Source organism: Cottoperca gobio, chromosome 9, assembly GCF_900634415.1.
Source record: "Cottoperca gobio chromosome 9, fCotGob3.1, whole genome shotgun sequence".
Taxonomy (NCBI): Eukaryota; Metazoa; Chordata; class Actinopteri; order Perciformes; family Bovichtidae; genus Cottoperca; species Cottoperca gobio.
Genome location: NC_041363.1, coordinates 12,657,967 through 12,674,909, shown reverse-complemented (window position 1 = coordinate 12,674,909; position 16,943 = coordinate 12,657,967). Strand labels below are relative to the sequence as shown.

Sequence of the window (16,943 nt, the reverse complement as noted above, 5' to 3'; positions counted from 1 at the left end):
GAAATAAGAAAGATGAGTGGGAAGAGTAGATGGGAATGCAGGAGATAAATGCTGAATTGCTATTGTATGGTGCGGTAGAAAAGACACTCTGCTCAGCAAGCTCCAGCTGCCAGGAAGCATTTTAATCACAACAGTAGATCCAAATAGGAGCCGAAAGCGGGGTAGGTCAGGAGGTTGGGTCGATTTGAAGTAAAAGGTTATCGCAAGAGGGGGCTGAGTGTAATCAGATCTGGTTAAGGGAAAAACCACTGATATAATGCAAAGAGAGAAAGTGAAAGATGGAGGGACGGACAAAGTCAGAAGGAAAATACACATTGCACAGAAAATAAAAGGAATGAGAAGGATCCGGAGATAAAGAGAGAGTAAAGTCAAAGAGAGGCATGAGTTCTATCATCTTTCTCCTCCTTGATATCTATTGGCCCTTCAAGCCTTCTTAGAGGCATCCTCCATCACCAATCGCTCCACCTAACCTCCGGAAGAGGTCTTACGTGTGTGAAATACTATATACCCTGGGAGGAGAAAGTTGATTGAAAACAGGGGGGAAATGATGCAAGATGGGTATCATGCTAGTGTGCCGATACAGTGGTGTAAATAATATATGAATAAATCAGACTGGGGCAGAAAAAAAACAAAAACAAAAACAAAAAGCAGCAGAATTAGAATATATGTGTGTGTGTGTGTGTGTGTGTGTGTGTGTGTGTGTGTGTGTGTGTGTGTGTGTGTAAGCTTGGACTCACTGTGACTGACGTTGCTTTAGCTGCTGAGAGCTGGTGTTACATCATGATATTGATGACAGGGATACTGTAAGTCATAGAGTCATGCAGCCACAACCATGATCCCTCTCACACACACACACACACACACACACACACACACACACACACACACAGGCATGCACAGACACATTTACACTATAACACTATACAACCATACGTTCATACATCAGCTAGCTTGTTGAAAAGGTGAAGCCACTGAACAATGTGGCCTTCAGTTCTCAGTATGTGTGCATTTCTCTGCTGCTACATTCACTTGTTTACCTCAGAGAATCTCAGAAGCCTGTATACGTATGCTTGCCTGCATCTGTCTCTCAGCGTGTATCAGCCCGAACGTAAGCCAAAAACAGCACATTACCCAGCTTTCATTGCACCCCGAGGAGGGCCCATTCCATTCGAAAATGTTATTAGGGGAGCTTAGAAGGATATTTCTGACTGTGTCACTAACTCTCTGCTGACAGACAGAAAAACATCCTCACATACCAAAGAAAAGCAGAGAGTCGTGAGGTTCTGTTCTAAATTCAAATGGTCTTACAAGCCAAATTAACTGAGAAGTATGTTGCTGCGGTATTGCCACACAACTGTAATTCTGTATTGTATATTATGTAAGCTTCAGTCAGATCATTTTTCTATGAATGTGCAAGTGTATATTTATTATATTTAAGGGTTGAATTGAAATATGTTGTAGTAGTTTTATAGAATATACTCTCTGCACTAGTGTAAATGCTCCTACAGTATGTAACCTATGCACTATGTAATGTGTGTTCTGTAAATGCAATGTATGAAATGTGAGTTTGTTTTGATAATTATATCTTCACTTTTATCATTTGTTCTGTGTTTCATTAAGATTGAACACTTAAGCAAAATGTGTAGCGACATATTTACAGCCAAATAAAATAACAAGGGTCAACATGATGGATTTCCTTCTGCAGCACGAATAGGACCAACCTGGGAAAACAAGATTTCCAGGGTGTGTGTCTGTTGGAGTGACACTGTCTGTTAAAGTAGTAAATATGGGGATGTTTGCAGTTTGTTCTGAGTGTCTGCTGAATGGACTCTATCAAAGCTCCCAGTTCACTCAAGCAGAGCCACACAGTCAGTGTAAGCCAGGTAAACCGGGGTGGTGGGGTCAATTTTGATATTGGTATTTCTTTACTGTGTGACCTTTCTATATCCTGAGCACTCAAGCAAGTCTATGTTGTCTTATATGGCTGAATTGACCGGCGCAATGATGCTTGGAAAACTACTGTTGTGGGTTCAATGTATTCGGCCAGTGAAAGGAGCTTTGAAGAAACAATCCATTCGGTTATATGAAGCTTACATTGAAAGAACAAACAAGGCTTTTTTATGTGATTTCTATCAAACATCTCTACTCTCTCGCCACGCAGTTGCTGCAAAGCCATCAAGTGACCGTCACTCACAACAAGATTCAAAATGTTCTTTCCCCTGGGCTGTTGTTTTCTCTAACAATCCTAACATGATTCACCCATGATTTCCTGCATGTATGTATGCAGCGTTACATTGTAACACTGTCTGCTCGAGGGATATTGAGTGTGCTTAGGTTTTGTCTGGCCTGTGTTTTTTTGGTGACCTTATAGTCAGACACCCAGTTGTCGAATTACATTTCTTACCAGACCATAACAGGAAGCTTATGATGGAAGACTGAAGTTATTGAGCTAAGTCTCTGCTTAGAAGGTTCCCCACAATTTATCATTCCGTAAAAAAACAATTTTAAAGGTTCTTCAACTACAAGTTTTACTATGAGTCTACAGTAATGTGCCTCTACACATCAAAAGAAAGAGAAATAGAGGTCAAAATGATAATCCTTGAATTTTCATGAAATAAAAACGTATTTCTTTATGCTATTAATGGTTTCTTCTTTCAGCAATACCCATCCATTATGTTCTGTAATTACCTCTCTTTATTAAGTACCAGATTGCGCACAGGACTCAAGTTGCCTACCTACGCATGAGGGATTTACAGGAAATGATGCATGCATGTAATTCAGCTATACTGTTTTTAATTCTATCTCATTTATCTGAGCCTCATTGTTCACTCTCCTAACGCCTGTTCAGAGGTCTATCACATTAAACTCACTCAACTGGAGAAACACAGGGTTGCACAATGTGTTTGTTAGAGGTAACTGCTGACAGCAATCATTCATTCTAAAAGCCATCTACAAAACAAGACGGCTGGTCAGTTTTAAATATTGCAATAGTGGACAAAGCACTGAAAACACTGAATTTGCATGTATGCTTAATATATCACGTAATAGTGCTAAGCATATATGAACAATGAACTCACCCATACTCTCCATGCTCCTTACTCACGTATGAACAGTACCCTCTGGTCTTTAAACCTCATATACCGTGCTCACAATAATGTACTCACATGCAATGCGGACATGTGCCTTGCGGCTTTTGGTGGTTCCAGCAGAGCTCCAGGCCACACACTGACACCAGTAATCCTCAGGACCAAACAGCTCCTCGACCTGCTGCCGTGTGATTTCTATACTGGCTTCTCTTACAACCAGACCTGCAAAAGAAAGGAAAAGCACTGTTGAGTCATTTGTAATATCAGTTAAGATTTAGATTCAAGCCAAAGAAGACTGCCTCAAACGGTAAAAGAGTAATACAGTTCAGTTCTCACTAAGCCACTGATACTCAAGAAAAAGTAAAAGGTCTATTTGAGCTTATACTCTGGTGATATGGCTTTTATGTTAGATTAAGAAGCAAAAGTCAAATCGGTGCACAGTAAATATCTTGGGAAGTAAATAGAAGCAGGGGATATTAATACAATATCTGCTGCTTGTTTACAAACCCGGGCCATTCTACTAAGTAGAGTCACTCTGGATTTAATGTAAACTTTGTGAGATTGTTCCTTTGCACTTCTTCTATTTATCTCACTCCGCTCTTATATTATTCCCTCTTTTTTTTTTAAAGCAGCTACATGTGAAGTGTGAGGTTGAAATAGCTGCACCCAACTGATAGGACTGCAAGAGAGCACAGAGAGAGGACTGCAGAGGAAAATAGGAAATGAGGAGCGAGGGATAAACTCAGAATGAAAATATGGGAGAAAAAAGAAAGGGTCAGGTAGAACACAGGTGCACAAGAAAATTGTTGAAATGCAGGACAAAGGAAAGGATTAATGAATAAAAAGTAGGCGGAGGGAGCAAGAAGAAACTAATGAAAGAAAAGAGAAGGTTAAACGCACAAAGAAAATTTGAGAAACGGTAGACTGGTAGAAGTAATGGTGAACAACATGACAGAGGCACATTGAGAGGAAGAGAGAGGATGACAGAGTAAGAGGTGGGAGAGGGCAATGCAATGTGAAACAGAAAGGAAAAGGGAAAATAGATAATTTTAGGTAAAAGTGAAAGGGGACTGGGAGTAGATGGGCAACATGTTTTGGGAAAATATATTTCAGGTTGAGCAGTATTACAAAGACCCAAGCAACACTCTCTCACAAATCTGACAAATCGGGCCTTTTACTTATGTAGACTCTCAGTAAATTCCTGCCACCAGAGAAATTGAGAGACAGTTAAAGGAAGCATGCCAGCCTAAAGGCAAAGGGGGCCGAGAGAAAGGCACAAAGTGAACTCCAGTGAGCAGGGTTGGGGCGGTCCAAAGGCTATTAATGGCTGGCAAGAGCATAAAAGAGAAACCCATGTGGGCAAAGAGTAAGAAAGGCAACAAAAGCTTCTGTGGAAGCTAGCAGAGAGATGGGGAGACATGGATTTAGAGTTATAAAAAAACCCATCAAGATTGATAAGAAGGGACACGAAGATGGAAGCTATAACAATTCAAATAGCACTGATAGCACAGAGGGCAACAAGGAAAGTAAGGCAGAGAGTAAAAAGCTTGTGGAAAGTACTCTTGGCACAACAACAGATAATAGCCAGTAAGGGGCAGAAAGCTATAAGGGCAAAGAGCAGAGACAGTATAAAAAACTAGTGTGAATACCAGCGCTCTAGCAAACTGCCAAACAAGGGAGATTGTTATGGTTTTGCAGCTTAAAATGAAATGGGCAAGGGACACAGCAAGAGAGGTAGAGGCTAACAAAATGGAACATAAAGTGGCAATTATAACCAGCAAGCAACCCAGGACTAAAGCTGAGACAACTAGTAAGAAGTGGCAATGAGCAAAAAACCCAGCGTGCGGACAAAAAGCATGCGAAGGAGCTGTGGGCCTGCTACTGCCAAAGTAAGGGGCGAAGTAATGCAATTAAAGTGAATGGTTCAAATGAGCCAGAGAGCTTATCAGAACATAACAAATCTGAAAGTAAGAATGAGTCCTTTCCAGTCAAAACTTATATTTGTCTTGATTAGAGAATAATACTGCAGCATGCGGGGGGATAAACTGCAGCTGAATTGCATTGCATAAGAGAATGATTTCTCAGAGGACTGAAGAAGCTCTGCCAGATAACTTTTATAGTAGCTTTGTGTTGCACGTATGTAGCATGCCTCGGGATGGGAATTGATAAGATTTTATAGATTCCAATTCCATTATCGATTCCACTTATCGATTTGATTTGTAATCAATTCCTGATAAATTGTTGGGTGAAAAGGGCACATAAAGGCAAGGCTCCAGACTAACGTTTTTCACCACAGTCCCGTCAGTGTAGTCCAATCCAAATGCTATCCTTTTGCTTTGTTATTGTCATCTATAGTGGTTATTTGCATAAAAACACCTAGCTCAATGATTAGAAAACACATGATGTATTTTTATTTAAATATTTACTTTGATAAAACGATGTTTAGTTGTATTTAGTTTTATAAGCTGCTTATAGCTCGTGTTAGGAATAGTTCATAATTTCCTTTCTTATATCTATTTTATATTGCTGTGAAAACATTTCCTTCAAACAACTGTATTTATTCAAGTTTCTCACCAGAACACATTTTTACAAGACTACATTTGAACACATCATGATAACATTATTATTATATTTATATATATAAATATATATAATATAAATATAATATATTTATACATTATATTATTATAATTGACCTAATACTATTTTCTACTGAATAGAGCTTGAATGCATCATAATGTGTCTCAATGGAACCTCCTTTCAATGTTAGCTGTTGGCTCTGTGCTGTTTGCTAACAGCTAACGTTACTAGCTCCCCTCCTGCCGATTTCAAAATGGATTTGTTGCTTACAATGTATCATCAGGGAGAAAATAGGGTGCATCCTGGTTTATTAGCGCCATGCTGAGCTTTATTTCTCTCCACCATGTCCCATGGTGTCCCAAACAAACTGAAACACACACATTGCGTGCGTATGGCGTTACGTCAACTGTTGGAAAGCATCGATAAGAGGAATCGATAGTCACGGAAGTATTTGATTCCAAGGAATCTCAAAATAACCCCCGAGTTATTTAATCTTTGAACTTGTTCTGAAGCGGTCTAACCAACAAGCTCCGACACAGAGATTTATTATTAGTCTAATTTAAAATGAATGTGCATTGGCTAATCTTTAGAATCCATTTAACAGTTATTGTGTTTAAAGTTAAAAAGCTGAACTCAAAATACTAACTCTGTACCTAACAGTGTTGAGTGATGGTCGTTAACCATGTGTACTTTATGTGTAGTCATCTACACTCATCATTCACTCATTTATAAACTATATAATGCAATCAAGTAATGATATGTACAGTTCATCCCTAAATGTATGACCACAAGGTGTTTGTTGGCTCCTAAACTGTTCTTAATTGGTAGGTGATTCACTTTTTTATAGTATTATACTTGTTGGAGGACTGCAACATGTAAGAGTTAGGGATGTCAGTGGGTGAATAAGGGGTAAACCAGGATGTGTGTTCCAAGGTATTGTGTGTATTGAAACGAGGAGATATTAGTTAGAAGACACAGTAGAGCAGAGAGGGTTACATGAGAAAACAAACAGAAAGAAGGGAAACAAAACAAGAACAGGAGAAAGATAGTGAAACAGAGAGCATCAGGGAGAGCTGAGTTGGTTTCACAGCGGGGGAAATCAATGTTTGTAATGATGAAATGTGTTCAATTACTCAGTCAGGCTGAAGCCAAAAATATACACCAATCTGACACTGCCGGCTTAGTGTGGATGCAAGGCCAACATGGCAAGGAAAAGACGAGCTGTCCAATGAGTCAGCACGCACTGAAGTAATCCTTTAACTGTCAACTTCAGAAACCTGATCAGAAATCAGTAACCTGATTTTCTTAAAGGTATTATATACGGCATTCAGAGCAATACTTTGTCAGCAAACAGCTATTTGCTGTGTAAAAATAAAGTGGAGTTATGTCTACCGGAGCAGAGAATGAAGTCACACTCCCTCTGTGTGTGTTGTATTCAGAGTTTTTAAACTAAAATTCAGGACATATCTCACACATTGCACCTTTACTGTAGTCTGTGAAAAAAACTGATTTTTTGTTTCTAATGGGTTGCGCAGAAGTGCAAAGACGTCCAACAAGGGGAAGTATCACTGTGAAAGCAGTGCAGAGAAATGAAATGGAACATTATTTCTCTTGGCGACACATCCCTGTATACAAGATGGTTAAATCCAACGTCTAACTAGAGCCGAAACTAAAATAAACAGGAAGAAATACGATTGCTTCCACTAGTTCAGATACATTTGCACAGTAAGAGAAAACTCTCACAACAGAACCTGTTCTCTCACTGAAACAGTCCCAATGGGATGAAATATTAAACTGAATGTAAATTATTGATGCAATATTAACTTATCTGCCTTTGTGGAGATACAAAGAAATATATTGTGTCGTCTTCACAACTTCTTATGAGTTCCACCATGTGCTGCTAGAACATATGTCATACAGTTAAATATAAACATTCATCCCACTGTGTCATCTGTGTGATTTCATGTCAGCTCAAAACTAAAAGTGTGAAAATTCACAACAAAAAAAGTGTTGACACCACTCATCTGCAACACATTTACACCTATCTACATCCTCCATGTAAACTCCCTTGTTTTCCTTCAGTGTCATGTCAATACAGAAGTATGCCAAACAAACAAAACAAAAGTGGGACGATACATAAAGAAGATAAAGATAGAAGGCACCGGTAAAGCCCCAGTTGCTAGCATGTTTGCTAATGTGAAGCTCACAAAGCTAGTGTTGCCGGGCAGAGAGCTACTGAATTACCTGAGGCTTAAAAAGTCCCAGATCACTCGGTGTCTTATTTTGTTTGGATACAGTGCTTAGAGCATTCATATCATTCTCTTAAGAGAAGACAAGCGTGGAACTTTGGATCTCTGTAGCATGACAGTGCTTCACATCAACAAAACCATTGCTGTCAGCTGAGGGAGGTGAGGGGAAAGAAGTAGATGAAAAATGGAAGACAAGTATCAAGATGACTGGATACTGTCACAAACATTTCTATCAATCACCGAACTGCGCACTAACCCTGAATATTTCTCTTAGTCCTAAAGTGTCAATTCCTATAACAAAGTTTACTTGTAAGCTGGGGAGTAAAAGTACAAGTGTGGGAACTTAGAGAGTAAACATGTACACAAAAGTGGACGGATTGCAGAGTAGAGATGTACAACAAATGTCTGTCTCTGTGGGTTTTTACAGCTTTTTGTCATACGATACATGTCCACAACAAACTTATCTATTGTACGTAAATGTGAGGATGAGGATGCAAAGGTTAGAGCAGGGGTCTCAAACATACGGCCCGGGATCACTTTGCAAAGTGTAAAAATGTGTTGTTTAGATCATAAAGTAAAATACTATATTGTTCATTTCCAAAACTCTGTGCCTAAATGTTTTGTGCCTTTGTAGATACACTGTGATCTGTACATTGTAATGCACATGTGTGCGGCATACTATTGTTGAAATTGCATTTATTTTTCTTAAGACATTTCAGGTTGTTTGTTTGTTTGTAAAAAGATAGTTCATTAAATGTGAACATTTTCAGAATGTACTTGTACTTTCTTGCACTAAAACAAAGGGAACATTTTGGAGTTGTTGTTATTTATAGGTTATTACGCTATCATTTTTCCTGGTCTGGCCCACTTGAGATCAAATTGGGCTGTGTGTGGCCCCTGAATTAAAATGAGTTTGACACCCCTGGGTTAGAGCATGGTTCAGACAACCTGTAGGTTTCTTTTTTGCAGCAAATTAAAACTGTAAAATGGCTCTGAAAAATGGATATTTACAATAGAAAAGTCTGGATAATAACGTTGCATTCAATAATATTTTCACACTCAATTACTGTGTGATAATGGGTGACTACTGCAATAACTGCACTGTCAGCAGAGTTGCCACATCCACAATTCTCTACAGTTAACCAACTTAGTTATCGTACTAAAAGGAATTATTGGCTAAAACTGCATAAATAAGACCCAGATTATAAAAGAAAACACTGAATTGTCTTTAAAACGCATCACTCAGAAAGACTATAACTGTATGTGTCAGGGCACAAATTAAAGTGATGTGTCTGCAGAAGTTACAATACAGGAGTTGTTCATGTTATCAAATCTGGAGAAATGTTGGCGGTGAAAACAGCAGATGATAAGAAGCTTTTCCACGGGAGTGATAAGCAAAGTGGAAAATCATGTTTTCTAAAAAATGATTTACAACCAGTATAAGAAAAAGCAGTCAATTACTTAATCTACACAATGCCAACACAGTTAATGGGCTTATTGTAATCAACTGGATTTGTTCTTAATTAGAAACATTCACAAACATGTTGCATATGGCAATTCATTTCAATCTCAACCATCTGATTCAACATTTTCATAATTTGACTAATGCAATAGGAACAACATACTCGGGATGGCCATGTCATCAATTAAATTCAAAAATATTAGTTTCCTGCCTTTTCCAAATTCCCGTAGCAGTTCAACGCACCAAGAGTGTTAGTATATATTCTGTCTATTTTCCATATATACTTCTTCTATCTCCCTCCGTCTCACTACCTCCCACTGTGCTTTGATAGAAATACATAGATGAAGAAAACAGACAGTAATGGCACGGACAAAAGTGTGAAGTCTTGGTTTCTTTAAATCGGAAGAACCAGAAATGGAAAGAAAAAAGCTAGAGAGGAATACATATGAGAGAAAGCCAGCGAGTCAGGGACAGACATGAAAACAGAGACTGGGGTTTCAAGGCTAAATGGTTTAGAAACCGAAAGAGATAAGGGAGCAAGGGGGAAAGCACTCAAAAGCTTTGTGCTGTTTAAATGTGATCAGTGACAGGTCAAACAGACAGGCCTTTAGGGAAAAGAAACAGAGGATACCGAAAAAAGTCAACGCTAGCTATTATTAATTCATCAGTGCCACAGAGGGAGAGAGTCTGACAAAATACAAAGGCATGAGGTCAGAATTGATACATCCGGGACGGACAAAATAACACAAGCAGCCCTGCAACAAATACAGTTGTGTTGAAATAGGGCCATTGAATAAACAATTTATTATTTGTCTCTCCTATATGTACATGAACAAAGGTTTGAATCTCAGTTTTTGCAAACATCTGCTCTGCTGAAGTGTTTGTGAGCAGCTCGCTGAATGCCAACCAACTCCTGGGATGTTTTTCAGTAAGTGACCCGGTGCTATGACCTACCACCTGTGGAGGAGCTGCAAGTGAAAACACAATTTCTCTACAGGGATTAATGCAGGTTCTCCACAAACCTTCTGTTGCGACTACTGCTATCTTACCATAGTCACTGCTAAAGAGAAACAGCAACTGTGTTGAAGGAAGAAAAGAGATTACAAGGGTGCATGCATTTTCTTTAAATATTTGTGTATAACTAAACAGTTCAATTAAGTGTTTTTGTTTTGAAATTGTTTAAATTCATTTAGCCTGAATATATGTTTAACCTTTATCAATACAAGCAGCTCAAAGGCTAATAGATGAAAATGTGAATACCTAGAGATGGGCAACAAATTCAAAGGAAAAATGTTGTAAAGAAAAGGGATGAGACTTCACTGAATGGTTTGATAAGTATGAACGTTGTGTGAACCATAAGCTTTGGCCTTCATAGTAACCATTAGCCGGTTTCACAAAGATATTTTTAGACTGGTCTGTTGCGTTAGCCCAGTCTTCATTTTCCTCTTACTGTACATTAGTCAAATGCAAGTTAAAGAGTTTCACAAAAATTGAGCTTCCCTTTCCATGGTAACAATCAGTGACACCTGCTGACCAGTAATGAGAAGGGAAATAGTTTTTAGAGACTGCAGTGAAGACAGTGAGTCGTTTTCATTTGCCCGAGGACAATAGACTGGCGAGGTAGAAGACGTACAGAGAGTCTCAGCTCTGCTACAGCTCTGCACTGAGATTCAAGGCTTCTGGAATATTTTTGTATTTTTAAGCTTGAACTTCCCAAGTAAAAAAAGCCTTGTAAAAGTTGTTGCTGAAGTATATCTAAGTTATCTAAGTTACAGTCTATCTTCATTAAACCAGCCCAATATACACTGTCTGCAAGCACAATATTCATCAAATGTAACATTAAATCCAAAATCACTCAGTTCGACAGCTAAGTCAGATGAGTCATACATTTGGAAATGCATTTAGCAGCCAGTGCTCCAGATCTGAGAACATGGCATGTTCCATTCATTACCTGAAAGAAGAGACAGTGAAAGATGGAGATAGAAAGGCGGAAACGAAATTGAAAGGGTACAATGACGACATGACGAGAGGTATTGTGAGAAAGGGAGAGAGCAACGGTTGACTGAGTTCTTCGCCTACGGAGGGAAATCATCCAGGACATTGACAGAACAGAGCCACCGGTGTGTGACCAATTGAAGACACTCAACGCATACAGTAGACTGTGTGTGTATGTGTATGTTCTCTTAATGGCTCCCACAGTGACATTGACTGATCATCACAGTCCCTCCTGGTCCATGTTTGAGTACATCTCCTGTGTGTGTGTGTGTGTGTGTGTGTATGCGAGTGTGCACGTATACATGTGAATGTCAGTGAGCGTGCACATTCGTGTCCTCCGGTAGCTCTAAAGAGGCAGTGAACCAGGACATTCCAGGATAAAAAGTCTACTTCAAATAAACACACAAACAGTCACACAAACCAACAGGAACTGCATTTTCGCATTACAGACACACACACACACACACACACACACACACACACACACACACACACACACACACACACACACACATTTCCCTCCAAATAAAAGATTATCTTTCACAGACACAGTGCAAACATGCAATCGGACAATAAACACAGTTGTGTGTATGTACAAAGTTGATACGGACACAAACACAGAGCTGTCCTGCATGTCAGGAGTCACTGACACAGAAGCTAATTGTCCACCTTTAAAAATCTTGATAGTTGTTAATAATTCAAATCGAACAATCTCAGCTAAAGAGAAGGAGAGAAACATTAGGAGGAAGAGAAAGGAGGAGAGACGAAGGAACAGACGAGAGGAAATCAATACGAGTGAGATGGCAGCAAAGGAGGGAAAGAGGTCACAAATCACCCAAGCCAATACTGTGTGTGCCAATAATGTGTGTGTATGAGCGTGTGCGTTTGTGTGTCAGATCAGTGCTAGCAGACTAATAACCATTCACACTTTGGCTAATGGAGACAAAGTAAGTAACCTAGTACACAATATGTCCTTAGCACTCTTCAAGGCTAATGGAGATATACTGAGGTCCGTACGAGCGTTGCTTAAGCAAACACTGGAAATGCCCTTCACAATAAAATCTGTAATTTAGACAAATTATGCTGGCTCCCACCTTAAATCCCATTAATTCAGATAAAGATGTGGTTAACATGTTTAAGCAATTGACACTGCTAATAATGCTACTGTCAACTCTCTGGTGGAGGGCAGGTTGCTTTTTGTTTTGTTTTGTTTAAAGTATGTGGAGACCCCAGAGGCAGGTTGAGTTAGCTATGTTTGTCAAGGATACTGTGACAGGCAGTGGAGCTATTTAGGGAATCAAGCTTCTTCCCCCCAGTTGGAAGCTGACCTCAGTAACCCCCTAGGCCATCCTACTGCCCCCTCCTCACTCCCTCACCCCTCCATCCTTGCCAGTGACCTTCACCTGGCTAACCCGCCCTCCAGATGAGGATCCATGTGACTACATTCCAAATAATCTATTGAGCGGTCATAAAGATCACATGTAGCTACACTTTCCATCCATTATACAGAAACAAAAGATGGGGTATCACTTTTTATTGAAGCTATGTTCTAACTTATTTGTTTTACTTGTATTTGATGTTATTCCCAGGTTCAAACAAACACTATGTTTGCATTTCCTTTTGAAAGAAAAGAGAAGAAAGATGAGAAACATGGGTAGAAAGAGAGAGTGGGAGTGAGAAAGAAAGAAAAAGAGAAAGAGAAAGAAACCCGCACAGCAGGATTCCTATCATCTTTCTCCTCAGTGCGACTCCCTGATATCTGTTGGCCTTTCCAGACCTCTCTAAGGCACCCTCCGTCAGCATCCCTCCATCATCCCGTACTTGTCTCCCCTGTTTTCTTTAGGCTCAGGTTTTATCTAACTGTGCTTTTTCCAATTTCGGTTAGTGGAAATTAGAGTAGAGCACAAAACAGCGTGGAGCAGAGAGAAAGGAAGAAAAAAGAAAAGTGAAAGGATGGGACAGAGAGGGAGAGAATGAGCAAAAAGACAGATAATAAAAGCAGTATGGGGGCCATAGCTTCTAGCTGTGTCTGAGAAACAGCAGGAAACAAAGAGGAGAAAACAGCTTATGGAGTTCTGCTTTTCACACGGATAAACACAGAGCACCGCCACTGTGCATTCACAAGACACAGTCTTACAAAAGCTTTCTATGTGATATGTTGTATGATTTATAGTATTATATTTGTTATAATCCAATTGTCTTTTGTTCAAAGGTGATATAAATGTCTTGCATAAAAGTAAAAAGGCATGATGGAAGTCCCATCCTTATGATATCACGGTTTGACTTGCACTACATGAGTCTGCATCAGTTTAGCTCAGAGAAAAAGGTATATATCTAAATAGTAGAAGTAAAGCAAACTTTGTTCCTTTCAAATTCTATGTGAAAATTTTTTTTATACATTTTTAAAATGAAAGCGCAAAGAGTCTTTTTCCTGAAAAAATGCTCCTGTTCCAGACATCTCAAACATCAACAGCTCTTAATAATGCATAATGTCCCCATTTTATATTTTTATTCATTTCATTTTTATGTGTATAGCTGTATGGATTATGGTGTGTTTAAGAGATTAAGTGTCCTGGAACAGCACAAAATAGCATGCAACCAATCCATTTTTTTATTAAAGTGACATTACGATGGCTTTGTAAAATATAAATAAGGAAAGAAACTAAAGCATATCTAAAGCAGTTCAAAAATGTAAAAACCAAATCTGTGTTTTAACCATGCCTGAGGTTTATTTCAACGAGCAGGAACACTCTCTGATCAAACAAAGAACAAATTGCACTTGATGTTCAAAATACACAGTCAGCAATATAACTGACAAAATATCTCAGAGGTCCTGACCCTTGAAGGGCCTCATGGTGTCCATCACACAAGTGAGAGCCGGAATCTATGGGTTGTTAATTATACAGAATCTCCTCTCAATAATGTGCTGTCTGGAATCCAGCAGCTAACACACCGAAGGGAGATTAATAAATGACTTGCAGCTGCGTGTGATGTCAATAAAGAACAGTGAGAGATTGGAGGAAAAAGTGAGAATTAAAGGAAAACAATGGATGCTTATTGTAGATACGTCATCGCACACATTTCACTTATGGAAAACCCCCAAAAGCCTGTGAAAGAAAAGCATTCTTTCCATTTCCCCACTTTTTTTGTGGTCAATAAATCCCCTCAACTACTCATTGTAGGACTAATGTGCAGGTGTGTGTACCTTCAGAGACAAATGGCATAGAAGACACATAACACACATTACATTTGTTTTGTCTGTAAGTCTATCTGAAATGCAGAACTTCCTCAGTGCACATAAAGGAGATAAAGAACAACGATAGGAGATGACGAAAAATAAAAATAAGAAAAAGTAAGTAGACACGAGAGAGAGACAGAGGAAGATAAATGAAAAGAAATGCAGACGAAAAACAAAACAAGAAAGAACAAGGATTAAATATTCATAATGATGTAGGACTGGGAGAATCAGGGAGAGAGAGAAAGACAGGGACAATACTTAATAATAATATCTTACTAAAACATATTTAAGGAATACAAAACAAGTTATACATGGTTAAAGACAATGACAAAAGATTAGAAGTGGGGTATGTAGTGTGATATGAAACCTTCCCTCCAAAGACTATACCAGTATTCTATTCTTTGCCACTGTGTGTATCTCTGTGTGTTTCCATCTGTACTTGTTGTTTCACTTCTTTCATGTTTACTTCTTTCAGGTTTTGTTGCATTTATTCTCTTCTTCCTTGACTATTCATGTGTGACAGCTAAATCAGGGGGAACATCAAACTGTACTGCTCAGTTGCTTCTGTCTCCATCTTGAGTTTAACACTGTAGCAGACCCACTCAGCAACCAGGACACTAATCACACACACACACACACACACACACACACACACACACACACACATACACACGCACACACACACACACACACACACACACACACACACACACACACACAGCACAATGTTTGGCTCCAGGGTCTACTTTGTAATACAAAGGAAAATATGGTGGGTAAGTAGATGTGTCAACTTGTGTTGAGAAGGAATCAAAATCTCTGCTTCCTAGCAATTGCAGTGCAATATACACATTGACACATATCAAACATTGGGTGCATAAAATATGTACTACATATTTTTGCTCACCTGCCTGAAGAAAAGAACATAGTAAATCAACTACCGACAAGCTGATTTGTGCTACTGTTGACCCCACTGTGTATTTCCTTCAGTAGACACTATATATCGGGAGTTTTTAAACTGCTTTTAGCCGGTGTTTAATCACTCGCTCTGGGGAGTCAGGCTCATTAACAAGCAGGTGGAGACCCATAAGCTGAGCTCACATCAACCTGAAGTCTAAGAAACCAGGTTGTGTACGTCTTTGTCTTCCTGCCAGAGCAACAGCATGATTCATCATTACCTAGCCAGCAGAATAATACCATGTGCTGTCAAGTGACAAGTGTGGAACCTTGGCTGCAGTCCAGTACATAACTGTGGATCCTATTAAACTGTCCTGTGAACATCGCAGTCGCCGGGCAGCTGTGTACACACGTGTGACATGTGACCTAGCTTTCAGCACAAATAACTAAACACCGGAATAATAGGTTTAACCTGTTTGCTTACAGTGCACCAGTGAGACAACCTGGGAGAAATGTTGGCCACATTTTCTGGACGTGTGACAATATTATATCACACAGTGCAAAATCTCATCATTGTCAGACACATAAACATATGCAGGCTGAGAGGTCAACTTAACTGAAATTGTCTGACATATATAGTAGAAATAGTCTGGAAAATAACATCCACTGTATAAATAAGGTCCACACAGCTCTCCCGTGTATGAACTGACATGCAACTGCACTTAACAAGTCAGGTTTCTACCACCAGTATTTTCTGTAAAAAACAATTAACAGTTTGTCAGTCTCTGTAGTGAATTCGCTCTCTGAATGGCAGTTAATTGTTATTTTCCATCCATTTTTCACAGTGTGAACTGATCCGTCCAATGTCTATGGCTCTCTCTGATGAGATCCGTGTACAGGTTTGTGACTGTGAACTCACCTGAGTTTTCGTCCACCCTCTCCTCCACGGTGTGGTCTTTCTGATGGACCCACTCGCTGTTGCACTTGAAGTAAATCTGCGTGGCGGGCGTTGCTTTGCAGTAGAGATTGACAGGTTTATTCTTGACGATGTAGCCTTCCTCTGGTTCGAACAGGAAGTGAGGTAAGGGCTCCGGAGGGTCGGAGGGGAAGGTTTCCGGAAGTTCGCTCAGACTCAGGAAATCATCATCATCTCTCACTGCGGGAGGACGAGATAAAGGTTAGAACTATGAAAGTCTCTGCTACTCAGTATTTTCACACATTTCTTTGTTTTATCGACTTGGTTTAAGGACTAAAAGGGACAGAAGTTGTTTCAGTTCAGTTCTTTCAGTTATTTATTATTGTTCTGTGATTCACACCAGTGAGCAGCTTTTGTCCCCTGAACTTAGTGTGTTCGAGACAATGTCGTTCTCTTTTGATCACTAATATTTGCCGTGTCTCAAGCCGGTGACCTTGACAGAATCTAATTTTATTCCACTGAG

General features: G+C 39.4%; 1 protein-coding gene across 2 annotated transcripts in view; it reads right to left on the bottom strand.

The window, feature by feature from the left end:
* The window catches only part of unc5ca (unc-5 netrin receptor Ca), a 177,456-nt gene that overhangs the window by 71,442 nt on the left and 89,071 nt on the right, over window positions 1-16,943 (bottom strand). For both annotated transcript variants that reach the window (XM_029439626.1, XM_029439627.1), the window contains exons 2-3: window positions 16,424-16,660; window positions 3,165-3,308 (exon numbers count right to left, since the gene is read on the bottom strand). In XM_029439626.1, coding sequence (XP_029295486.1) covers window positions 3,165-3,308; window positions 16,424-16,660 — 381 coding nt within the window. The remainder of the gene's footprint in view (window positions 1-3,164; window positions 3,309-16,423; window positions 16,661-16,943) is intronic.